General features: G+C 48.2%; 2 protein-coding genes across 9 annotated transcripts in view; one reads left to right on the forward strand and one right to left on the reverse strand.

Moving 5' to 3' along the window:
• The window catches only part of RECQL5 (RecQ like helicase 5), a 30235-nt gene extending 21139 nt beyond the window's left edge, over nt 1-9096 (reverse strand). The window contains exons 1-7 of the mRNA XM_086356141.1: nt 8269-9096; nt 7154-7275; nt 5640-6158; nt 4746-4848; nt 3939-4050; nt 2628-2790; nt 647-726 (exon numbers count right to left, since the gene is read on the reverse strand). Coding sequence (XP_086212267.1) covers nt 647-726; nt 2628-2790; nt 3939-4050; nt 4746-4848; nt 5640-6158; nt 7154-7275; nt 8269-8395 — 1226 coding nt within the window. The 5' untranslated portion in view covers nt 8396-9096. The remainder of the gene's footprint in view (nt 1-646; nt 727-2627; nt 2791-3938; nt 4051-4745; nt 4849-5639; nt 6159-7153; nt 7276-8268) is intronic.
• A 154-nt stretch (nt 9097-9250) lies between these two features.
• Nucleotides 9251-25909, forward strand: part of SAP30BP (SAP30 binding protein) — a 34184-nt gene continuing 17525 nt past the window's right edge. For 4 of the 8 annotated variants that reach the window (XR_015147171.1, XM_086356142.1, XM_086356144.1 and 1 more), the window contains exons 1-3: nt 9251-9382; nt 10595-10704; nt 13020-13067. Coding sequence is in view for 5 of the 8 variants with exons in the window: in XM_086356142.1 (XP_086212268.1) it covers nt 9277-9382; nt 10595-10704; nt 13020-13067 (264 nt within the window). In the remaining 3 variants the exon portion in view is untranslated. Of the gene's footprint in view, nt 9383-10594; nt 10705-13019; nt 13068-20225; nt 20532-25909 lie in introns of those variants that run through there. The other 4 variants (XM_086356143.1, XM_086356145.1, XM_086356150.1 and 1 more) reach the window with 3 other exon arrangements.

Raw genomic sequence — 25909 nt, forward strand, 5'->3', positions numbered from 1 at the left:
GACGTCCCTCACACAGTGTGCCCACAGCTGCTCATGCGCGGCACCCACCCTGAGCAGCTATCAGGCTCTTTCATAGCCCCCTCCAGCAGCAGATGCGGATCAAACAGATACGTGGTTTCCAAAGTGGGCAGGCTGCTGTTACGTTAGAAATATGATATCTCTCCAAGCACAATACCGCACCCTCCGCCCCCTAAGAGATAAGCTGAGCCACATGTTTCTGTTTGGGTCTGGGAAGAGACTGACTACCCTACAAGTGAAGCCAGTGGTCCAGCTCCATGGCATGTGACAACCACAACGCCAGTGGTGCAGAACTGGTCACATCTCTTGGAACTGAGTCATTCACGGGGCCAGCCACTCCAGAAGTGGGTAGAGTGGGATGGGTGGGTGACCACCCAAAATCCGCAATGAATCCTCACAGGGCCAGAGTTTCTGAGGCCCTACATGGAAAAGTGCAGGGCCTCAGAAACTCCTTCCGAGGAGTACCACCTTCTATGCTCCCTGACAGGAAACATCCCACACGATGGCCCTCAGCAGGCAGGGGTCCCTTGCTGGCCCAGGAGCTGCCCTGCATGAGCTGGTTAACGCATGGTGACGGGGGAGGGAAAGGTCTCAACACTTGGCTCCACACACGAGATACGTCACTCACCCTGACTCTTCGCAGAAGGCCACCAGGGCATCAAAGGCCAAGACTGCAGCTTTATCAGATGCTTTGTTCCCTCTCTTTTCCTGGAGACAAGAAACAACTATTCAGCAAAAGTCTTACATAGTTGGACGACCACATAGCCCAACAAATGATGAGACAGAAAAACAGCAAAGGACACTAATTAAGACATTCATGAAACAGCCTCCTCCACACCTGACCATGCATCACCTGAGCAGCTTTTGGAAAATAGAAATTCCCCAAAGTACCAGCTCTAGTCAGGTCCCAGGTCACTTTTTTAAAGCAATTTCAGGTGACTCAGTTCCAGAAATAGGCTACCTAGCTTAAAGTGTACCTACATATACCTACGGAGAAGACAATGGCACCCCACTCCAGTACTCTTGCCTGGAAAATCCCATGGATGGAGGAGCCTGGTAGGCTGCAGTCCATGGGGTCACTAAGAGTCGGACACGACTAAGCGACTTCACTTTCACTTCTCACTTTCATGCATTGGAGAAGGAAATGGCAACCCACTCCAGTGTTCTTGCCTGGAGAATCCCAGGGACGGGAGAGCCTGTTGGGCTGCCGTCTATGGGGTCGCACAGAGTCGGACACGACTGAAGCGACTTAGCAGCATATATACCTAAGTATATACGTATGTCGGAGAAGGCGATGGCACCCCAGTCCAGTACTCTTGCCTGGAGAATCCCATGGGTGGAAGAGCCTGGTGGGCTGCAGTCCATGGGGTCTCGAAGAGTTGGACACTGAGCGACTTCACTTTGACTTTTCACTTTCATGCACTGGAGAAGGAAATGGCAACCCACTCCAGTGTTCTTGCCTGGAGAATCCCAGGGATGGGAGAGCCTGGTGGGCTGCCATCTATGGGGTCGCACAGAATTGGACACGACTGAAGCGACTTCGCAGTAGCAGCAGCATGTATGTATGTATATATACTCTTTATCTTTTTTTGGCATGTGTGATCTTAATTCCTAGACAAGGGATCAAACCTCACCCCTTGCAGTGGAAGCACAGAGTCTTAACCACTGGACCAAAGTCTTAACCATCGGACCACCAGGGAATTCCCTACCTGTATTTTAAAATTTAAATAGATATTGCTAGATTGCTTCCCTCCTCAAAAGACTGTAACACTGCATTTTTCTCCTGGCAAAGTGTAGACACTCCTTCCTACACGTGCCCACTAGCAACAGGGTTTGAGCTCTTTTCCACGTGTGTCAGATTTTATTTAATTTTTACTTCCTTGACTACGACCAGATTTGAACATCTTTGGGTATATCATTTGATGAGTTTTTCTGGGAATTTTTGTTTCGTATCCTTTATTTTTTCTTGTCAGTTGGGAAAGCTCTCTATTTATTGCCCACTTTAACCTCTGGTTTACCTTTTACGTTAAATATTTTTCCAGGTCTATTATTTATCTATTGCCTCTCTTGATGGTATCTTCACCACACAGAATTTTTCCATAGGTTTAGGATTTATAGAAACTTAAGATTATTTATGTATCCAAATATTTGGTTTTTTGAAAAGATAGCTTTGTGGATTTTTACTTTACATTACAGAAGTATCTTCACTGGATCTCCAGCCCCAGGTGACACACAGGACTAACCTTAATCCTTTTGCTTTGGGCCACACAGTTTTTGGGATCTTAGTTCCTTGAGCAGGGATTGAACCTGGGGCCACAGCAGTGAAAGCACCAAGTCCTAACCAGTAGACCACCAAGGCAGGCTTGATCCTGACTACAGAAAATAACATGCACACAACAGACTGTACGAAGATACACTAAGTATAAAGAAAAAAGTCTAACCTTGTTACAAGCTATCTACCAACAACACCCCATGCGCCCCCTTGTACTTTTGAGCCTCAGGAGCACCCCTCCAGATTACAGAAGCTCCATCTGGGTTCAGAAATACGCTGTGTGAAATGGTGGAGCGGTGGGTTCGGACAGGAAGGGCTCCTACTGTCCAGGACTCACCTGGAGTTTTGCAACTTCCTTCCTGATCAGGAAGCTGACTTGGTCACGGTCGCTCCTGGAGTAGTAGAGGCGGCACCAGGAAGGCTTTCCATCTCTGCCCGCCCGGCCAGACTCCTGGTAGTACCCAGCCATAGACTTGGCAATATTCCAGTGGGCAACAAACCTAGGATCCAGGGGACAACCAGCATGAGATGTGGGGGGAAGGCTGAGGGGAGGAGAGACTCTGGGATGGCTGAGCAGGGCCCTTCACAGGTACCACGAGCGGGGAGGCTGGCAGGGAGAGACGGGACCCCAGGGTAACAAGGCTAGGACACCTGCAGCCCGCCAGCAGGCCTCCCTGCCATGGAGCAGCCCATAGGAAAAGTGGCAGACTTAAATAAGATTAGGACACTTACGAGCTGGATAAGTCCTCTACAACATCTTTGAAGAGCAAAAAAGATAACATTTACTAAATACCTACTATGAGCCAGTGTACATGTTTGTCTTGTTTAATCATTACAGTCATCACCACGTGAGCTAGCCTCATTTTATAGGCAATAAACTTGGGATTCAGAAAAGTAAATTCATACTAGGAGATGGTAGAGCTAGGATTTGCGTCTAGGGGTGTCTGATTCCAAAGCTGGCCCCTAACAAGACACAGCTGACCCAAGGTTCAAGCCCTGATTCCAAAGTCCACGTTCTCTCAAGTGCAGTTCATGGTCTAATTCCTACGCTGATCAAGGCAGGGTCACTGTGAGGCTTAATGAGACCAAATGTGCAAAAGTGCTCTGTAAGTCACACAAGGCATTACTGTTGGTATTAATCCGAGCAAAGGACTTGGGGCTGTAGCCCAAAATATCTCCAGAAGGTCAAGAGTGGCTGGAGGTAAAAGACACCCCAACAGTGGCCAGTGTGGGGCTAGGAGGCTGGGACGCACCCATCTCTGCTGGACTGTCCAGTAAGCAGCAAGAAGGGGCGACAGTAACAGGATCTTTGCCTTTGCCTTCCCACAGGGAGTGGTTTTAAGATACTTCATTCCACTCTCTCACAAGCTCCAGTTGCTAAGATGAGAGTGAGTAGGGCTGTGTTAAAGGGTGAGCCTGAGGGTGGGCTGTGCTTCTCTGCCACCAGGGGGCAGACCACACAAGGACTGTCAGCGTCTGGACTACGGACTTGGGACGCTGTCCTGGGGCCTCCATTCCCCGCTCCCTCCCCCCGGCCCCCGACCCTAGAAGGACACACAGTCCTGGTCCTCCAGGCAGAGCACCAGGTGGCCCGCCCCACCCTGAGCCAGGGCCCGAATGGTGGAGTCAGACAAGAACCAGAACTCACCTGACATTGGCTTTGTCCACTCCCATTCCAAAACTAATGGTCGCCACAATCACAGGGACCTTCTCTTCCATCCACTCGTTCTGCACCAGTGTTCTTTCAGGAGCCTTCAGCCCTAGAACAGAGAAGGTGAGGAAGGGAACTCACATCTCTCGTGGGTTTCCCCTGGGGCCTACCGGCACACACACTGTGAATCCATCACCCACCAGGTGTATGACCTTGGGTCAGGCACTTAAGCCACCGAGCCTGAGCCAGTCAACATAAAGACCCTGGCCTGTGCGTGGCAAAGGTTCTCTCATAAATGTGAGAGCCAGGATTCAAACCCAAGTCCAGGGATTTCCCTGGTGGTGCAGGGAAGATTCCGTGCTTCCAATGCAGGGGGCCTGAGTTTGATCCTGGTCAGGAACTAGATCCCCCATGCCACAACTAAGAGTTCGCATGCCACAAGGAAGTGCCACGGCTAACCCCCAGTGCAGCCAAATGAATATTACAAAAAGCAACCCCCAAACACCCATGTCTTCATTGGCCTCCAGAGCCTGTGCTCTTGCCACAACACCAATTCCTGGACTAAAAAAACTCATCACCTGCTGCTGGGTGGGCACAGGGTGACGACAAGAATTCAGGAGGTCCTTTTACATCTCATTCATGTCTAGGCACCTTTTTGTGGATTTAAGTGAATCATTTTAGCTCTGCCTGGGTATCTGGAACTAGATGATGGACCATCTGATCAGCCAGGATTCTTAAGGAATAAGAGACTGGCCAAAAGGCTCCTCTGAGTGAGGAGAGCCACGGAGCCCAGGCGCCCCTTACCTGCGTGGTACGCCTTGGCGTTCACGCCCCTGTAACTGAGCTCTGTGGCCAGCTGTTCACAGGCCTCTCTGGTTCTGCAGTAGACGATGCCACAGCCGGACAACTGAATTTGGAGACACAGGGAGAAAACAAGCATTGGGAAAACAAAACACTCAGCCCATCATGCTGTGGCCGCTTCAAAAGTGGCTCTTTCAGCCTCACAGTCTCCTCTGAGGCAGACCACCTAGCACAGCCCTGCCACTTTCTAACAAGGCGGGACCACACTGGCTGAGAACTCAACCTTTCCAACCTTTCTGCCTCCTCCCCTCAAGCCCTGGATAGGTCTGTAAAGGAGGAGGAGTCCAGGAACCCCAGTAGGTGAAACAATGCCAGGAAACCAAAACGCTTGTGTGCGAGTTTTAAGAAGCTACAGCTGGGGCTTCCACCGTAAGGAGCACAGGTTCACGCCCTACTCAGGGAACTAAGATCCTACATGCCACACAGTGCTGCTGCTGCTAAGTTGCTTCAGTCATGTCCGACTCTGGGCGACCCCATAGACGGCAGTCCACCAGGCTCCCCCATCCCTGGGATTCTCCAGGCAAGAACACTGGAGTGGGTTGCCATTTCCTTCTCCAATGCGTGAAAGTGAAGTCGCTCCGTCATGTCTGACTCTTCGCGACCCCATGGACTGCAGCCTACCAGGCTCCTCCGTCCATGGGATTTTCCAGGCAAGAGTACTGGAGTGGGCTGCCATCGCCTTCTCTGCCACACAGTGCAGCCCCTCAAAAAGAGAAGCTACAGCTAGTCCTGGCTAAGAAAGCTGGAAAAAACCAAAGTTTTTAGAAACGAGAATCTATCTCTATGCTGTGGCTAGCACCCCACTGGCCCTTCAACCCCTGACTTCGGTGCCCTCACCCCTTTATCAGCCTTCTGTCCAAGAGCCTTAAGGCAGAAGTCCCTCAGATTCCCATAAGGATCAGGAAGCAGTTCCTTGAATTGCACGTCATAGAAGAGGTTGGCCCGGAAGCAGGGAGTCTTGAAGGTAGCAACTGGCTGCTTCAGGTGCAGGGCAGCAAACACGTCCTCTCGGACCTGCGGGGTAGCCGTGGCGGTCAGAGCCACACACGGGGCGTCTGCCAGGCGGGAGCGCAGGGCTCCCAAACGCAAGTAGTCAGGGCGGAAGTCATGCCCCCACTGGGAAACACAGTGAGCTTCATCCACCACCAGGTAGGAGAGCAGGTGGCGGGACACCAGGGAGTTCAGGGTGGGCTGGAAGGAGGTGGAGGCTGCCATCTCCGGCGTGATGTACAGAAGCTTGGTCTGGGGCTTTTCCTGCTCCAGGTCGGAGAGCAGCTCCTTCCTCTCCTGCACTGACAGCTTTGAGTTCAGGGAACTCACTCGGACCTTCAGAGCCAGCAAGTGGTCCACCTGGTCCTGAAGGCACAAGAGGGAGAGGCCCAGACAGACAGTAAGTGGCCCTCAGGACTCAGAGGTAAATGTCGCAGCGACTCCCTGAGGGTAGTTCACAGGCATAAATTGTCCTCCTCCCACCCTCCAACGTGTCTTCTCTTTGCATAAAAGAGGTACAGAAGAGGAAGTCCTGGAAGTGTGGAGCTAGACAGACATGGCTTTAATCCCAGCTCAATTACCACATGCTCTTCAGCTGGTCCTTGAACTTTCAACTAACTCATTTTCTTTCTCTTTACTAAAAAAAGAGTAAAACTACCTAATAGGATTGTTGCAAGGATTAAATGAACTTTTATGCCTCAGAGGCAAGTTAACACCCTGAAGGCACTTAGTACAAAGCCTGAGACTAGGGCACACTCACGAAGCATGGTCACTGTTGTTCTCTGCCTTGCCTGCTCTCTTTCTCCTTTTCTTCATGGGGGATGGCTCTTACCCACACAGCCACACTTCCTCATTTCTGATTCTACCAGCCCAGCTGCAGGCTTTAAATATAGCCAGAAGTACAGTTAACAACATCCCAACAAGTTTCTCATCTGTTTTTCTGTCTCACAGCTGTGTACCCACCAGAAGCACGCAGAACATACCAGGGCTTCCCCCATATCAATTTACCGCTCTACCCATCTGCATCTTCTAGAACATCAACAGTGCACGTGTATACATATGAGAATGTATGTGTACATACACATACAGTTCCATGTTCCTCCAGAAAAAAAGTTACAAAGGAAGGTAAGAACCTCAGGCCATCAAAACAGAGAGGACTCAATCATTACCCACCAGAGTGATATGCACTAGTGGAGAGCCCCACATTTAGGCAATTCAGAAACCCAATACAGAGGGACAAAGACAAATCAAAGAAAAGCAAGAGGCAAAAGACCAGCAAAAGAAGTAAAACTTCTAGCTACTAAAAAAAAAAAAGTCCCCTAAACTTTCTGGGCTGCCATCTTCATTCCCCTGAGCCTCACCTGAATCAAAGCAATGAGAGGAGAGACCACGATGGTGATGCCTTTAGCCAACAGAGCAGGGAGCTGATAGCAGAGGGACTTTCCTGCCCCAGTGGGCATGCACACAAAGACATCCTTATCACCTGCAAAAGACAAGGGGGCAACATCTCAGTGCTCCTGCCTTTTGTATATTCCCCTCATCAAGGCTGCTGATAATTAAAGGATATTGTAAGAAAAACCTCTAGCAGAGTGTCTGGCACATGGAAAGGTCTCAATATAATTGCAATTCCCTTCCCATCCTTTCTAGGAAAAGGGGAGCGATCCAGGGAGATTCAGCAATGCAAGCCAATCATTTCCAGAAGTGGTAACTACTACAAGGGTAAGGAGTCAGAGTCTGCTGGGACATGGATGGCTGAACTGAATCAGGTAGAGCTGAATCAGGATTCAATGAAAGCTGAATTCTTCTGGATGGATGAGCTTTTCTGCGTAGACATGGATACAACATCACTTAGAGGGATTTTGTTTATAAATATTACCGTGTCACTGACATTACATTCCTGCTCCCCTCTTGACAACCTCCATCTGTCAACACAGCTCCGGTTTATAATGTTATTACTCCTTCCCTACTTGGGATCCAAACCACTCTATCTTCAGCAAAGAAATTACCTGGAAGATGACTGCCTTAAGACTATTCCTGCCAACCACACCCCACACACACACACACACACTGCTGTCTACACCAAACAAAAGAGAATGGAAATGTATAGTGTTTTCAAAGACAACCTTAGCCCTGACTGTGAACTGTCAGAATTAGAACAGTTGGGTGGTTCTGCCGATAAAACTGTAAGTTTAGGGTGACATGTCTATATCTCCAAAACCAAATATACCCAAGGGTGGGGAGGTAGGAAGGGTCAGAAGGAAAGTGCTCTGCAGGGAATTCCCTGGTGGTCCAGTGGCTAAGACTCTGTGCTCCCGATACAGGGGGGCTGGGTTCGATCCCTGGTCAGGGAACTGGTTCCCATGTGCCACAACTAAGACTCTATGCAGCCAAATAAATAAAAATAAATATTTTTTTAAAGAAAGGAAAGTGCTCTGCAGCAGCACAAATGTAAACACAGATAGTTTGGCAATGTTACCTTTCACTACAGCCATGATCGCCTTCTCCTGCAAAGGCGTCTTAAAAGAGTCAAACCCAAAGACCTTTTTCAACGTGCTCCGGACTCGACGATCAGGGTCAAAAGGAGAGGAAGGGTGGGTACTCATCTTTACCAACAGTGGCCAAAGGTTAAGGCAAAGGTGATGATCATTGGTTGCAACTAGAAACCTCTGTTCTGCTTTTAAAAGACTGCTTACTTTTCTCTATGAGTATAAATTTGCTTTATTATACTCAAACAATGCACTATTTTCAAGTAATATAGATCCAGGTGAAGAGCCTGGAGCAATACATTCTTGAGTAATTAACATCTCTATTTTTATGCTCAGTGAAAATAAAATCTTCGAACTATTCCAGGCCACGGTACAGCGCAGAGCTAGAAATCAGATCACGAGACGAAACATAAATGTCTTAGGAACAGTTTGGAGAAGATGAAATTTTTTTCCCTAAGATCCACCCTCTTCTCCATAAGCACTGCCACTGACAACCATTCTTCCCCCGGGACCTGACCTGACCCCTTCTTCCCACCACCCTCTCCCCTACCCCCCGGAGGACAGCCCTCCCCTTTTCCTCTACTCAGCCCCAGATCCGCTCTTTTCTCCCTTCCCCAGCCAAAGCCTCCCTCTCTTAACCCCAAGATATCAGAGCCGGCCGTGGGCTCCGAGAAGCGAAGGGCTCTTGTCGGGCCGCTGATGCCTGCTGGCTCGGGAACTACTCGAAGACCCCCATACGCCTCAGGTAACTGAAAAACCAAACTGCTGGAAAAGCAGTGTCAGGTAAATCCCACAGAAGCTTGTGTCCGTCGCGCAGTGATGACGTTATGCAAGCGTTGGCATGAGGGGCGGAGCCAAGCGCTGAAAGAGCCGTTTTGATTGGTTCTCGGTCTGGAAGGGGCGCGGGGTCTCCTGGGATCCGGAAGAAGTCGCCTTTCTGCGCGGAAGTCGGCTCTTCGGAGTCATAGAAGTGAGCCACGCCGGGCTGTGGAAATAAGATGGCGGGGAAGAAGAATGTTCTGTCGTCTCTGGCAGTTTACGATGAAGATTCAGAGGCCGAGTCTGATGGAGAGGCTGGAGTTGAAACGGCAGGCAGCGCGGCTGGTGAGGCCCGAGAAGGGAAGTGGAAAGGGAGAATCAGGTTACTGCTCCCCTAGCCGGCGGGAGGGAAAGAGATGGTCCCAAGTATCGGGCCCCAGAGCCCTAAAGGGCACTCAGGGTCCTGGGCTAGACCGAGCGTTGTATGCTCTGTAGCACGAATGGACCGTCTCCTTCCGTTGATTGGATTATCCTTCCGTAATTTACTGAAAGTCTCCGTGCTGGGCAGAAGGATGGACAAAGGGGAGAGAGGATCCAAGGCTACTGAACCACTACCTGTTTTCTCCGGGCTTGTTTGTGGGGAAGAGCGAACCTTTTAATTAATAATATGCCCTAGACATATCCTGGAGCTTTGTACCTCCGGTCTCCACCGCGAGAGAGTCTTAATTCAGTAGATCTGGGGAAGGACCTGAGCATTCGTGATCCTTCCAAGGCTTCTTGGCGATTCCGTTAGTTTGTGAGTTGTTTAAAGCCCATCAGTGTTTTGTTACCGTACTCACGTTGAGAATAACAGTAGTAAGAAGTGGAAACAGATTTATATGGGAGTGAAGAGAGGCAGCAAGTTACCCAACATATTTGAGCCTTTGTTTCCTCATCGGGAAGTGATGGAGGGGCTTGGACTGTTAGCTTCTCAGTGCAAGTGGTCTTGGCCTGTCTGGAAGTTCTCTGCTGGTTTCCCAGTAATTTGCATTGTTTGGCGGGGGTGGAGGGGGTGGGGGGGGATTGTTGTTTTTGTTTTAAACATAGAAACAGATTTTGTTTCTCAAGTAGATATGATTGGGAACCTCTCAAGGCACCCGTGTTTTAAGGTCCAGTTCCTAGGGGAGGACTCACAAAAATGATGATGACAGAGTCCTTGTCTTGTATGGGAAGACTAGTTCATTGGTGCCTATTATACAAAGTAGACATAGGCAGATCAAAAGAGGGGCTTAAACAACGCGATATAACGGTTCAGAGAAAAGTATGCTTCAGTTGGCATAGGTGGATTGGAAGCATTAAAAATGAAATTTAATATTACTTGGCTTTCTTTCCTGTTCTTTTAATGAATTCATACACTAAATTTTGTAGTCTTCCCCAAAACAGAATCTGGGCCAGTGGTCACTTACATGAGATTTAGGTTTTCCTTGTCTCTTAAGAGATAGTCCTGGCTACTCAGATTACTCAAATGTTTTTCTCCATTCTTTTCCCAATTCATCTTATTTTTCTCTTCTGTTTAAGACGAGAAAGGCGGATTGGTATCCAAAGCCTATGGAGATGATGACTTTTCTCGCCTTGCGGGTGATGAAGATGGTTATGAAGAGGAGGAGGATGAGAACAGCAAACCTTCGGTAGGTAAATCTATTCCCAAATCCACAGCTGCTCAAAGCATCATTTCGTTTGTCAGAAACTTTCTGACCTGTACCAACAGTGTTCCATTTTCCCCTCCCCCCCTTTTTTTGGTGTGTTTAGTATCAGTTGAGAAAATTGGATTGGATATCCGTAGTTCTCTTTGAAAATCTAATTTTTTCACCTGAACCATTTTGTATTAACCTTTGTATTGAAACTTGGGGGCAACAGTAGTGGACAGTTTTGTTTACCCCAGATATCAATAGGTGTTTTATGTTGGTTTTCCCTGTTTAGATAATTTATTCCATTTGAAACAGTGCATTCATCCCAACTGATGTATCGTTTATATCTGCAGTCAATTCTGTATTATTTGTAATCTTGGTTGGGGCTCATTCAAATCTTTCAGTTTATTAAAAAGACTGGGAAGTACCGTTATTTGTGATTCGGTATTTATTAAATCCTTTCTTGATGTTCTACTTGGCACTTTTTATCAGAGTGTTCTTGATCATCAAATCTTGCTTAAAGTTTAGTATGTGCTGACTAGCAAAGAAAAGAGAACTTGCATCTTAATTTAACCAGAAAGACTTTAGATACACTGTCACCTAAAATTTAAAAGTTTGGAGAACTTAAGTCTAGAGAAAAACAAGGATTCAGACTGGTGCTTAACACAGACATACAAACTTGTATCTCAATATAAAATCTGGTTGGTTAGCAACAGCTTTAATTAAAACATCTAATAAATTGGTGATGGACAGGGAAGCCTGGCATCTGCTGTCCATGGGGTCACAAAGAGCTGGACATGACTGAGCGACTGAACTGAAAGTTCTGTATTATTTGTTTGAAAATGTTATGCATTGCTACATAAACGTTAGAGTTAAAATGCTTTACAAATTAAACAAAAATGCGTTTTGTATATTCTGTTCTTTTGGAAGATATTTTTATCCCTTGAGGTATCCCCTCCCCCATTATTGCTAATAATTCAGAATTGACTAAAATTGTTTAGAAAAGCTTTGTAAGTTGTTTCATTTTCCTGACTGTTCTTAAGTGAGCACATACTGGCTTAACATCCAGTAACTATTTCCTTCAGCAAATTTGCATGATGTGTGTTTTTGAGATGTTCTGCATTTACTTTGCATAGAATTTTCACCATATTTAAGCTTTATTTCACATTTTGGTAAAATCCTCGCATCCAGTCCCAACATATACATTCTAAAATGTGACTACATCTAGCTGAGCTACATCTCTGATTGTTTAGCCTGATGGGTTTCATTCGCAGCAGATTGTATTTAAAAGCTGTGGCTCTCTTGACACCTTGCAGAACAATTCAGTCTCAAAACCATCAGGCTAGTTGAAGTCTCTCGGGTGGTGGTTATATTCACATCTTGTGTGCTCTTTCATATGGGGAGGGGGGCATTTAGAGTGATTGAAAACAGCAGTTTCAAATGAAACTTTCCATTGGATGTGAAATTACAGCTCCCGTGCATTGGGGTGTACTCATGGTGGAACAGAACACAGGAGACAGCTGCCTGACAGGGTAGCTGATCTTTGACCTTCATTGGGTTTCAGTGAAATGGTGGACTAGCTTGTGTGAGGCTGGGGCACGCATTGGAAAATGTCATGCCCACATGATGCTCCATGTCAGGCAGGCCATTTGGATAAGGAACAAGGCTGCCTAGAATGGGTTAGTTCTCCAAAAGCCTGTATGGAGCGGGGTCCCCTCAGCTGGGTCCCAGGACAGTCCTGCCTTTCCCAGATCACTTGCCCTGGTCATTTTATACCTGCCTTCCTACTGTTCATGCTGTTGTGCAGATGTTGCTGGGTTGACGTGCTCGGGTATAGCATTGGGGTGAAGCGTCATGGCACTCAGGGAGGTGAATGCTGTCACAGGAGCTCGAAGTCTGATGTCTTTGTGTACATGAAAGGCAAAGAAGGGAAAAAAGATTTCTGTACTATGAAATCATGTGTATTTCATTGGCAACTCCATGCCTGCTTTATCCTGTGGGGCCTGATCTTCTTTTCTCAAGTGTATTGCAACCTTTCTCCGTTTTTGTGTGTGTAGTCTTTAATCTCAGGCATTTTCATTGATATAGACCATGGCCCTGCTGGAGTAAGGACTTTGAGCGGCTGATGTTCTGTTTTTCCTACCCAGAACATCTCTTTTTCCCCTCCTCTTTCTCTGGAGCCTGGGTCATGTGGTGGGGGAGGGATTCTTGGTGGGACGCGCCAGGCTGGGCACGTTTGCTCCGTACCCTAGTTGTGCATGTGAGAACCTGGCCCGCTCCTTTAAGCTTAATCCTCTAAATTCTTTGTCTTGTAGGAAGATGACGATTCAGAGACTGAAAAACCTGAGGCTGATGACCCAAAGGTATTTGGTGTTGGCTGTGGTGGGGTGGCTGGATATGAACAAGGCACTTTTAACATCATGGCTCAGTTCGTATGTCTGGTTCCAGATCTGTCCCACTAACATACGTGTAACCAGTGTAATTTGGGGGTGGGGTGGGGTGGGGATCAACCCAGCTTTAAGAGAACTGGAGACCACCCTGGACTGTCTTGAGGCAGCTTAATTTGCAGCCCCCTACCTGTTCTCTAAATCCAGGTAGGCTTTGTGCCCCTGCAGGTGGGTTAGGTGTAGGAATGTTTTTAGAATCAGGAAACCACAAGGGCTGCCTCGTGCACTGTGGGTTCTCTTTAGTTGTCCAGACATGAAGAAGGGCCATAGAGGGCCAGACAAAATGAGACCTCTTCCAGCTATTGGGGATGTTGAGCCTAAGCCTTGTTTTTCCAAGCTAGTGCCCTCCCACTCTCCAGTAAACCATACAGAATGGTTTGTTTTGAAACAGCATGGTCATTTCTTATTTTTCATCCCAGTAGCAGCTAGGAGTAATTCACACATCTTCGACCCCATTGTGATAAAGGTTAAGACACATATACACAGCCCACCCCCATCCCCCATGTTAGGGAGCCCTTGGAAATCAACACAAAACCCAGCCTTCAGGGTGACCCAACGCCGTTCTTGTGGAGGGTGAGCATCGGAACCAGACTGAGCTCCACCAGCTCAGACGTCCTCTGGTCCCCAGTGGCCAGCAGAGGCCCCGGGGGTGGGGCAGAAAGACTGAGTCCTCTGGCATCGCCAAGGACTAGAAGCGGCCCCCAGCATGAGTTCTGCGTGTCCCCTGCCCTTCGTCCTGCCCCAGCTCCCTCCTCTGCCTAAGCTGGCGTCACGCTGTCGTCCAGGTCTCAGTCTCCACCTCCAACCCCCCACCCCTCCCTCTTCTGGAACTTTTCTGTCACATTTAAGTTTTATTTCGGTCAATATTTAACAGTACTTTTGCTTTTCAAACCGTTACTTTTGCATATTTCTGCCTTAAGTGTGTGACGTTTCTAGTCTTAGGATGTGTCACCGCAGATGTCATTTATTTAGTTAGCAAATGAGTTGATGTCATAACTCTCTTTTCCACTAGATGGCCCTCCTCCCTACGTTGGCTTTTTAAGATCTGCTTTTAATTATAGCACTTTTCAAAAGTTTTTTTTTAATTGGAGAATAATTGTTTTACAGTGTTGTGTTACTTTATGCGGTACAACATTGTGAATCAGCTATAAGTATACATATATCCCCTCCCTCTTGAACCTCCCACCCACCCCCCAATTTAGTTTCTTTACACAGTCAAAAGCAAGAATCCCAAAGAACTTCTGTTCATTTTGGTTTTATCTTTTGAGGTTTTAAATATATTTTTTTAATTTTAAAATAACATACCTATTACATACTAACATAAATAACATTTTTATGAGAAATTATCACCAAAAAAAAGAACAAAACATGGTATTATTTTACAAGTCTCCTTAATGTTTAATGTCTAGTTGAATAGACAGCTATTAATAGGTTCTTATAGCTGCTCCTGTGTTCGGTCTGTTGCATTATGGTGTTTTGGTTGAAGAATTTGAGGAAACTCTGGCTTGCGGCAGGCAGGTCATTGGAAAAGAGTATTCTGGTAGCCCTACAAGTCCTTGTGGGTGTCCTCTGACGCGTCATCAAAACGCAGCAGACAGTAGTTTCCTAAAGGTTGGTTGCGACCGGAACGTGAATCCTTATCAATGAACTGTTCGTTCTCCGCTTCATTAAAATCCTTGGGTCTCTCCCACTGTCAATGCCTCTTTTTCTCCTACTTGGTATCACATCATCAGACACTGGTGATTTGGACGGTGTCGGCTCACTGCATTATGTGGGCCCCCTAAGTGTTGACACATTTTGTTCTACGGTGTCCAAAAAAATGCTTATTTGTTAACAACGTTACTGATCTCATCAGACGAATCAATAAATATCAGAAAGCGGTCGTGCTCACAGTGGGAAGTGGGTATTTTCTCAGATTCTCGTCTTTGCTAGAGAATTGGAATCTTATCGCCAGTAAATAACCATGAGTGACAGATTTAGTCTTTAAGAAAATGCCTGCCAACTTCGTAAGTCTGAATAACTAGTTTGTCAGTTACTTTTTCAAGCAAAAATGATGCTCCATGAAGAAAGCAGCTTGTTCAGCTTGTAACCCAGTCACACAAAATGTTAAAAAAAAAAAAAAAAAAAAGAACTCAGACAAGTCAAAGATCAAGGTTAATCATTTTTAATGCTTCACCAGGGATGTTCCTAAGTGAAATTGACTTTTTTTTTTAAACCGAGATTTAACTACTGCTAAATCTGTGCCGCTTCAGTTTATTCTAAAGGGCCAACAAGTTACATTGTTACTTCTGTAAACGTAATAGTGAAAGTGAAGTTGCTCAGTCATGTCAGACTCTTTGTGACCCCATGGACTGTAGCCTACCAGGCCCCTCCATCCAAGGGATTTTCCAGGCAAGAATACTGGAGTGGGTTGCCATTTCCTTCTCCAGGAGATCTTCCTGACCCAGGGATTGAACCCGGGTCTCGTGCATTGTAGGCAGACACTTTATACCATCTGAGCCACCAGGGAAGTCCTGTAACAGTGAAAAGGGCAAATATATATCTTACTCAGTATTATACAAAGGAGTTTTGACCCTGTAGACCCCCAGGGGTCCACAGATCAACTTTGAGAACCACTGTTTTTCAAAACCAAAAATCTTGGGTGGGTAATGTTAGTTAACTGATAGCTGCTTTCATTGCCCTCTGCATGTCCATTGGCTGCTAGCCTCATGGGGGTCTTGAGCCATGTTGAGGGCAGCAGAGCATCCCAAGGATGATAAACCTGCATCATCAAATCTGCCTCGTCTGTTTCATGAGGATTAACGAAATGTAACAGACACTTAGCTTTCAGTCGTTAGTTGTGACGACCAGCACCCCCTTGGCTCGCTTCCCAGGCCGGCCACACGTGACACTGGGCTTGTTTTGGGATTTTGGAAGCCGCATTTTAAACTGGAGTGTGCTCTGAGGAGAGCAGAGGTGAGGGGACTTAAAATGACGTCAAGTGGAGAAAGTTAAGGAGCTGGGAGAGGAAAGACCAGGGCATCGCTGGAAGTTCTGTCTGAGAGCAGGGAGGTGGCAGCCCCATGTGGAACTCAAGGAATGCAGAGAGCTGCAGGGAAGATGTTTGCCTTCACATAATGAAGTCAAGTGGGCCTTAGGAAGCATCACGGCGAACAAAGCTAGTGGAGGTGATAGAATTCCAGGTGGGCTATTTCAGATCCTAAAAGATGATGCTGTGAAAGTGCTACACTCAATATGCCAGCAAATTTGGAAAACTCAGCAGTGGCCACAGGACTGGAAAAGGTCAGTTTTCATTCCAATCCCAAAGAAAGGCAGTGCCAAAGGATGCTCAAACTACTGCACAATTGCACTCATCTCACACGTTAGTAAAGTAATGATCAAAATTCTCCAAGCCAGGCTTCAGCAATACGTGAACCGTGAACTTCCAAGTATTCAAGCTGGATTTAGAAAAGGCAGAGGAACCAGAGATCAAATTGCCAACATCTGCTGGATCATCGAAAAAGCAAGAGTTCTAGAAAAACATCTGCTTTATTGACTGTGCCAAAGCCTTTGACTGTGTGGATCACAATAAACTGTGGAAAATTCTGAAAGAGATGGGAATACCAGACCACCTGACCTGCCTTTTGAGAAATCTGTATGCAGGTCAGGAAGCAACAGTTAAAACTGGACATGAAACAGCAGACTGGTTCCAAATTGGGAAAGGAGTACGTCAAGGCTGTATATTGTCACCCTGCTTATTTAACTTATATGCAGAGTACATCATGAGAAATGCTGTACTGAATGAAGCACAAGCTGGATTTAAGATTGCCGGGAGAAATATCAATAATCTCAGATATGCAGATGACTCCACCCTTATGGCAGAAAGCCAAGAACTAAAGAGCCTCTTGATGAAAGAGGAGAGTGAAAAAGTTGGCTTAAAACTGAGCATTCAGAAAACTAAGATCATGGCATCTGGCCCATTACTTCATGGCAAATAGATGGGGAAACAGTGACAGACTTTATTTTTCGGGGCTCCAGAATCACTGCAGATGGTGACTGCAGCCATGAAATTAAAAGACACTTGCTCCTTGGAAGAAAAGTCATGACCAACCTAGACAGCATATTAAAAAGCAGAGACATTACTTTGTCGACAAAGTTTCATCTAGTCAAAGCTATGGTTTTTTTCAGTAGTCATGTATGGATGTGAGAGTTGGACCATAAAGAAAGCTGAGCACTGAAGAATTGATGTTTTTGAACTGTGGTGTCATAGAAGACTCTTGAGAGTTCCTTGTACTGCAGGGAGATCCAACCACTTCATCCTAAAGGTAATCAGTCCTGAATATTCATTGGAAGGACTGATGCTGAAGCTGATGTGAAGAACTCACTCATTTGAAGACCATGATGCTGGGAAAGATTGAAGGCCGGAGGAGAGGGGGACGACAGAGGATGAGATGGTTGGATGGCATCACTGACTCAATGGACATGAATTTGAGTAAACTCCTGGAGTTGGAGATGAACAAGGAGGCCTGGCATGCTGCAGTCCATGGAGTCGCAAAGAGTCAGACACGACTGAGCGACTGAACTGAACAAAGAACTGCCCGTCTTCTCAGGCCAAAAGTGGGTCAAGCTGCTTCAGGAGGTAGTGAACTCTGTTTCTGGGCCTTTTATGAAACCGCTAGTCACCAGTGTTCTAAAAGAAATATGAGGGTTGGAGTTGGAGTAAACCCCCAGGGTGCTTCTTTGGAAAGGACTTGGCATTGTGGATAAGCAAAGTTGTGTATTTTCCAACTTTATTATCTGTTAATTTTGGGGAGTACAAAAGTAGAATACAGAGACTGGAAACGGCCCTCATTTTTATCCCGCTGATGTTTGGGGTTACCTATGAGTACTGCTGCTGCTAAGTCGCTTCAGTCGTGTCCGACTCTGTGCAGCCCCATAGACAGCAGCCCACCAGGCTCCCCCGTCCCTGGGATTCTCTAGGCAAGAACACTGGAGTGGGTTGCCGTTTCCTTCTCCAATGCATGAAAGTGAAAAGTGAAAGTGAAGTCGTGTCCGACTCCTAGCAACCCCATGGACTGCAGCCCACCAGGCTCCTCCGTTCATGGGATTTTCCAGGCAAGAGTACTGGAGTGGGGTGCCATTGCCTTCCCTGACCTATGAGTGCAGAGTCCCATATTTGGGAGTTTGAGGAAGAAATGAGAACTCCAGGCCCCACTGCCCCCCCCCTACTCCCCCCACATAGGGAGCCTGTGTTCCTGATCCATCAGCCCAGGGTGGCAGGGATTGGGCCCTGGGGTTGGCCCTAAACCAGAGAAGAGGGGCTTAGAGGAGGTGGCAGAGTGTCCCGCAGGAATAGGATGCCGGGCACTTCTGTTCCATCAGGTCTTGTTCTCACCTCGCCTCAACAAGCAGCCAGACTCAGGTGTTCCAGTTACTGAACAGAAGGTGGCGCTGCTGTCCTGGACAGGGGCAGACCGGGCGGGGCAGCCCTCTGTCCGGCTCCTCACCGCAGGGATGGGCCCCTAAAGCTCAAGTGCTTCCTCCATCTGTTTGCCCTTGGCCCACGAGCTTCCCTTTCGCCACCCTCCTTTGTCCTTGTTTTACCTCGGTTGCCCTGGAACTTTTCCCCTTATTTATCTTTTTTCCCCACTCCCACTGTTCCTGTAGATAAAGGTATTTCCACTCAACCCACTGTCCCTGACACACACTCTCTTCCTCTGCAAACAAAACACGGGCACTGATGAGCTGGCACAGGTGAGCTGGAGCAGCCTGTGGGCAACTCACTGGGAGGCCCAGCCTCCCATTGCGGGGCAAGGCGCGCTGGTCCAGGCTTTGACCCGGGGAAGGAATCCTCCAAGCCCAAGGAGCAAACATCTGTCAAAACAAAATAGTGTTTCTGGGTCAAGAAGGTGACATTGGGTGGGGGAAAAAATTGTTCCAGCATTTTTTAAAAGGCGTGAACAACCCCAGTTCAGAAAAAGCATTACAATAATCCTTCAAACCCCAAAAGTAGTGCAAAAATGAGGAATTCACAACCCAGAGCCAGTCTGGTGGGTTTGGAGTCGGAAGACCTGGGTTTAGTGCTGGCGTGGCTCCCGTCCAGTTGTGGGCCAACAGGCAAACTTCAACCACTTGGGGCACGTCTGAAGTCAGGGCTGTGATACCAGGCGGTGGTGGCAGCGATAGAGGAGAATGTGTAGGGATGTGTTCTTTCTCAGCCTAAGATGGAGTTTTAAGCAATGCTTGGCAGTCTGATTCCGCATCCCCATCCTGGAGGTCAGAAGTTACTATAGTTTCTCAGTTCACAGCATCCTTGGTGTCACAGGAATTTTTCACAGAACTCCTAGGCCAAAAGAAATAACCTAACAGTTCTGTTCAGTAAGTATGTTCTCCAAACAATCAGCATCAGCGTCCTCATGATTTAGTGTGTTTCTGTTCGGCTGCTAACTCGTGACTGTAGACCTCCAGACTCCTCTGTCCATGGGATTTCCCAGGCAAGGATACTGGAGTGGGTTGCTGTTTCTGTCTCCAGGAAATCTTCCCAACCCAGGGATTGAACCTGCGTCTCCTGCACTGGCAGTCGGGTTCTTTACCACGGAGCCACCTGGAAAGCCCCACAATTTAGTGTAGTCACATTGGAAAAACAACCCATAAATTAGTGTGGTATCAGACAAGATGTTGAGAAATTTGTTTGCCTTGAAATTTGTAAATTTCACGGCCGCTTCCTGGGGTGCCTTGATGGACAGTTTGGCAGTGTGGCACCGCTGCGTTGGTGGGTACTCATAGAGTTTCAGAGCACTGGGGCTTGGTGGAGGCCTGGCTCAGTGGGCTGAGTGGGCTTCTGCCTTCAGTGGCCGCACGCACACACCTGAACTCCCTCAAGAAGGACCAGCGTCCTGGTCTCCAAGTGTTACTAATTGACCTGGAATTGAGATGAAGGATTTGCCTAGGGCAGAACTGACTCAGTAACTCACACTCTTCCTGTCCTCTCCAGCCGCTTCTCCCCAGCCCAGCATTATTAATGATCTTTGAAAATGTCAGAATCAAAGGTCTGGAGGCCGAAAGCAGCCCACAGAGCTCGTTTCCCAGGAGTTTGTTGACACCATTCTAGGAAGAACTTCAGGAGCCTGCCAGCATTCTCTTAGTGACCACGCACGGAAAGAGGCGCCAGCTTCCGCAGGATCCGTGCAGAGCAAAATGCTTTCCTCCCTGGGCTTTGGGTCTGTTGGCTGTACCTCCAGGGCTCTGGAATCAGAAAGGGAGATGCCAGACTTTTCACGAACAAGCAGCATAGGGTTCTAGTCATCCTGAAGGATACTCCAGAGACAGGTTGTGGGGGTGGCAGAGGAACCAGAGGCCTTTTGCAGCCAGCGGAGATGGGCCATTGTGTGCCTTTGCTTGGTGAGCTTCTGGGGAATCCACCCTTGGGGATTGTTGTACTGAGAATTCTTTTTCAGGATGGGAGAGCAAAGGTTATCTTGTTAGAGTTTAAATGTGGACCTCTTAGAGGTCTTTGACATGGAAAGGGTCATATGGCACTTTTTCTGGTGGTTATCTTATCAGGGTTTTGTTTTTGTGCATATTTTGTTGTCAGACTATCATAATAGCAAGATTGAATATTTAATGAAAGGAAAAAATCACCTAATATCACGATCCTGACAGTGTAGCCATTTTTATTCTTCTATCCAGTACTCTTGCCTGGAAAATCCCATGGACGGAGGAGCCTGGTAGGCTGCAGTCCATGGGGTCGCTAAGAGTCGGACACGACTGGTGACTTCACTTTCACTTTTCACTTTAACGCATTGGAGAAGGAAATAGCACCCCACTCCAGTATTCTTGCCTGGAGAATCCCAGGGACAGGGGAGCCTGGTGGGCTGCTGTCTATGGGGTTGCACAGAGTTGGACACGACTGAAGTGACTTTGCCGCAGCAGTGTAACAGGGTTAACTATTTTGTATCCAGTTTTGTTCTCATTTGTATTATAAACATCTTCAGTGTTCCAGTAGTCTGGGTAATTCTATAATGTTGTTTTAGTCTGACTCTTGCGACCCCATGGACTGTAGTCCATCAGGCTCTTCTGTCCATGGGATTTCTCAGGCAAGAATACTGGAGTGGGTTGCCATTTCCTTCTCCAGGAAATGTTCCCAACCCAGGGATCGAACCTGCGTCTTCTGCACTGGCAGGTGTATTTTTTACCTCTGAGCCACCTGGGAAACATAATTATATAATAGCATGACATAAATGAAAAATTACACTTGAGAATTACAGGTGGGTTTTGTATCTCAATAAAACTACTTTAGGAAAGATTGTTTTTATAATTTTCTAAATACCTTCAACAAATGGAGAATGATGAAGAGGTTGAGATTCACCAACTTTTGTTCTAGTAGTAATGCCAGTCAGTAGCAAAACATTTTTTCACACCAATTCCCTTAGTCCTTCTCATATATTCAGCTAAGATAAAATCCAGAAATGGCACATCAGAATAGCAAGATATGAAAGTATTTTTGTAGTTGTTGACTAAAGTGTTGTATAGGCAATTTCATTTCAGTGAGAGGCCCTGATGGACAGGAAATGTGCCATGCTCTTCACACAAGTCACAAGAAATAATTCATTCTTTAAAATGTAAGTTCTCATTGGAAGTCTGCGGGATTGTTCACCCAGTAAGGGAGGCGGGCTCAGTAGGCTTCAGGATCTGGTATTCCTTCTGTAAGCCCCAGGAGATCTCCAGGCTGAGGATGGGGCGGCAGCGCCCAGTGTGTGGGTGATTAGGTCTTCAGGACCTGCCCTTCCGTTCACGGAAACTCAGACATTACTCACTGGGACACCATGAATTCTTGAGCTGTTTCCCCTGATCATTATAGTTAAAAGATAATAGATCTGGCCGTCTTCTCCTTAAGTGGAGGGTGTAACACCTGTCTGCCTGTGACCTGCTCTGGAGTCATTCCTGGAGAGGAATTTCACCTCCTGGCTCTTTAATGTTGGGTGGCTCAGATAGTAAAGAATCTTGCCTGCAATCCAGGAGGAGACCCAAGTTCGACCCCTGGGTCAGGAAGATCCCCTGGAGAAGGGAATGGCTACCCACTCCAGTATTCTTGCCTGGAGAATCCCATGGACAGAGCAGCCTGGCTGTCTCTAGTTCATGGGGTCACAAATAGTTGGACATAACTGAACAACTAACACTTCCACTTTTTCCAGTGGTTGAACCAAGGGTTTCATAGAAATTGTGGCCATTCACAGCCTCCTAGTCTCAAGGGAGGAGGCAGGAAGTTGGGAAATGGTATTTCTAGGCTTTGCAGTCGGGCTGGAGTTTGAATTCCGACGTAGACATTTACGGGCAAGAAACTGCTTCATTGTATTTTGCGTCGGTTTGCTCCTCTGCAGTGGAGAGGATAGTCTGCCTTACGGGGCTGTTACGAGACTTGATGGACGTGTGTTAGCGTTTGGTGCCTTCTGTCTAGGGTGTGAGGAGCAGGGTGTGTGCTCGGTCCCTCCATCTTGGTTTTCACTTCCTGCCTGCCCCCGTGTTCTGCCTTCCAGATCCATGATCCTTTTAAGTACTGATTAGAAAAAAACAAGACAGTGTGACTCACCTAAGCGCAGAGAAGGAAATGGCCCTTGACCATTCCCGGCTTGTGAGCCATCTGGTCTTGTCTTCTGGCTGTTGTATTTGGCCTTTGAACTGTTGAAAATACCCAGGCCTATTTACCACCAGCATTGCCTTGCTCTCACCACAGTGAGTGACCGTTTGGCCTTCTTTTGGGCTGCTCTTGAACAAGGCGGAGGTGGTCTTCACAGAGTAAGTAACAGAATTCGCACACCAGGGAGAACCCACCCACCCCAGGCTAGGGTCTGCAAGTCCATCTGGGTGATGATCTGAGCAGCAGGCAGAGGGACAGAGGCAGGGCAGGCTGTGCAAATAGCTCTCTTGTCCAGATTGAAAAAAACTCAAGGTAGGTCCTTTGTCTCACCGCCTTTGGAAGGCAGCTTGGCCACATGTGTAGCCGAAACACCGCTGGGAGAAACGTTGCGGTTGCTGGGAGTTGTGATCTCCTGCAAAGGGAAGAAGGACCATTACTGTCCCTCTCACTCCCTATCCTGGCAGTCCCACCGCTGCCAGCAGGGCCTTCTTGACTGCACTTGCCCCGCTCAGCTGAAGCGGAGACTCCCAGGAGCCCCACCCTGCCCCTGCGCGGTTCTGCATCCAAGTAGGAGCTGCTGCATGCCCAGCCCACCCGCCCGCCAGCCACACAGGCCCCAGCAGACTTCCTTCCCTTCGGGGCCACATGCCACGGATTTCTAACCAAGGTGTGGCTGGGTGCCTCCTTCCCCAGTGAGGACGTAGCTTTTTGAAATTTATGTTGTAGAAGGGAAGCTGCCTGTCTTTAGGGATCCGGCACTTCCCACCTCTGTTCCTTGCTTCAGTCCATTCCCTTGAGATGCTACTGTAGGATTCCTGGGTTTGACAGGATTTTACTCATTTGTATTAACATTGGGTTTCCCAGGTGGTTCAGTGGTAAAGAAGCCCCCCTCTGCATCTTCAAGTGTCTTGAATCAGATCTGTGGTTACGTTTGAAATAGTCAGCATAGTCTCCCCTTGGGAGGTGGCTCCAGCCAGAGCTTGCCTTCACATGGAGTCTGGGTGGTTCCACGTGACAGAGCCTTAGCGCCATGCGGAGCCATGGGGGCATTACTGAAGCCAGGATTTCAGAGAGACTATTCTTCTCCCCCTCCCTGCCTTTGCTTCCATCTCCAAGGCCAGCCCTGAAGCTGGCTTAGTTTGTCTTGGCAGACGCCTGTTTAACCCTTTCCTGTAGAAACCTCTCTCTGTGGAGCTGAGCCTTCCCAGCAGTGAGCTGGGAGTGAAGGCAAGTCCATTGAATCCGAAACGGCCCCACCAGCTTCCGCCCATTTTTCTGATAAGTTGAGTGTTTCCATCCACGGGCAGGCAGCCTGCCATGGCAGTGGCCCAATCCTGACCATCAGGATACAACTGAAGGAAATGTGCTGGTGATGGGCTTTCTCCTGGGCTCTCCTGGGTGTGTAGGTAAAGCAACCCCTGCCAGGCGGCCCCCACGCAGCACTGGGTTCAGTGACTGCTGCTGAGTCTTGCGGTTCCTGCCTCTCAGTCCATGCCCCCAACACTGTCTGTCAGACCACAATGATTTTATTTTGGAGCTTGGAGCCATTTGGAATGGCTGCTTTCTGGGCATCCTGAAGTGACTCACGTGTCACAGAAAACCTCGTTTGTCCGTCAGCTTGAAGCCTTCAGGGGCCTTCTCGGGGCTTCCTTGGCTCTTGAAACAGCAGGATTGTCTGCCCACAAGTTCACAAGGCTGTCATGAGAACTAAATGAGATCTTTCACTGAAGTGCTTAGCATGATACCTAACGTTATTCCCCAAGACTGAGTTTTGTTCGGATCACGTGCCCAGTGTTTGGCCCATTGCCTGGTACGTAATAAATGCTTGATAAGTTATTTGTGGAATAAATAAATGAATTAACTTTACAATAATTATTTTTTTGTATATTCAAATCAGAAGCAACAAGGTAGACTTAAGGTGTTTTAAATTCAGTATTGGTGCGCGCCCCCGCCACACACACACCTTCCTGCCTACCCCGTATCAACCTTTATTGCAATTCTGCTCCTGTAGCTCCTCCACTGCCTTGCTTTCTGTTGAGTGCACACATTGAAACTACCTGTGGACTTTGACAGGTTTGGAGTCTGGGGGTTCAGCATTGCAGGTGATGTTTGCTTTGAAACCCTAAACTAGACTGAAGAAAAACTGACCACTGGCTGCTTAGGCGTGGGTGGTGGCGGGGAGGAGGGGCGGGTGTGTGTGTGTGTGTGTGTGTGGAGGAGGGGAGGGTGTGTGTGTGTGTGTGTGTGTGGAGGAGGGGAGGGTGTGTGTGTGTGTGTGGAGGAGGGGAGGGTGTGGGTGTGTGTGGAGGAGGGGAGGGTGTGTGTGTGTGTGTGTGTGTGTGTGTGTGGAGGAGGGGAGGGTGTGTGTGTGTGTGTGTGGAGGAGGGGAGGGTGTGTGTGTGTGTGTGGAGGAGGGGAGGGAGTTGTGTGTGTGTGTGTGTGGAGGAGGGGAGGGTGTGTGTGTGTGTGTGGAGGAGGGGAGGGTGTGTGTGTGTGTGTGTGGAGGAGGGGAGGGTGTGTGTGTGTGTGTGTGTGTGGAGGAGGGGAGGGTGTGTGTGTGTGGAGGAGGGGAGGGGGGGTGTGTGTGTGTGGAGGAGGGGAGGGTGGGTGTGTGTGTGTGGAGGAGGGGAGGGTGTGTGTGTGTGTGGAGGAGGGGAGGGTGGGTGTGTGTGTGTGGAGGAGGGGAGGGTGTGTGTGTGTGTGTGGAGGAGGGGAGGGTGGGTGTGTGTGGAGGGGAGGGTGTGTGTGTGTGTGGAGGAGGGGAGGGTGTGTGTGTGTGTGTGTGTGTGGAGGAGGGGAGGGAGTTGTGTGTGTGTGTGTGTGGAGGAGGGGAGGGTGTGTGTGTGTGTGGAGGAGGGGAGGGAGTTTGTGTGTGTGTGTGTGTGGAGGAGGGGAGGGTGTGTGTGTGTGTGTGTGGAGGAGGGGAGGGGGTGTGTGTGTGTGTGTGTGTGTGTGGAGGAGGGGAGGGTGTGTGTGTGTGTGGAGGAGGGGAGGGTGGGTGGGTGTGAGATCAGTGTTTGAGCACCTGTTGTGGGCCGGGCACCGACTGTTGCAGGTGCTGGGAACACAATGGTATATAAGACAGAGCACGGAACAGGGCAGGTGTCCTCTCGTTGGCCAGGTGGGGGTGGGGTGGAGGCCT

The sequence above is a fragment of the Bos grunniens genome, chromosome 19 (assembly GCF_055505025.1).
Source record: "Bos grunniens cultivar Pamir isolate PY7600 chromosome 19, Bosgru_T2T1.0, whole genome shotgun sequence".
NCBI lineage: Eukaryota > Metazoa > Chordata > Mammalia > Artiodactyla > Bovidae > Bos > Bos grunniens.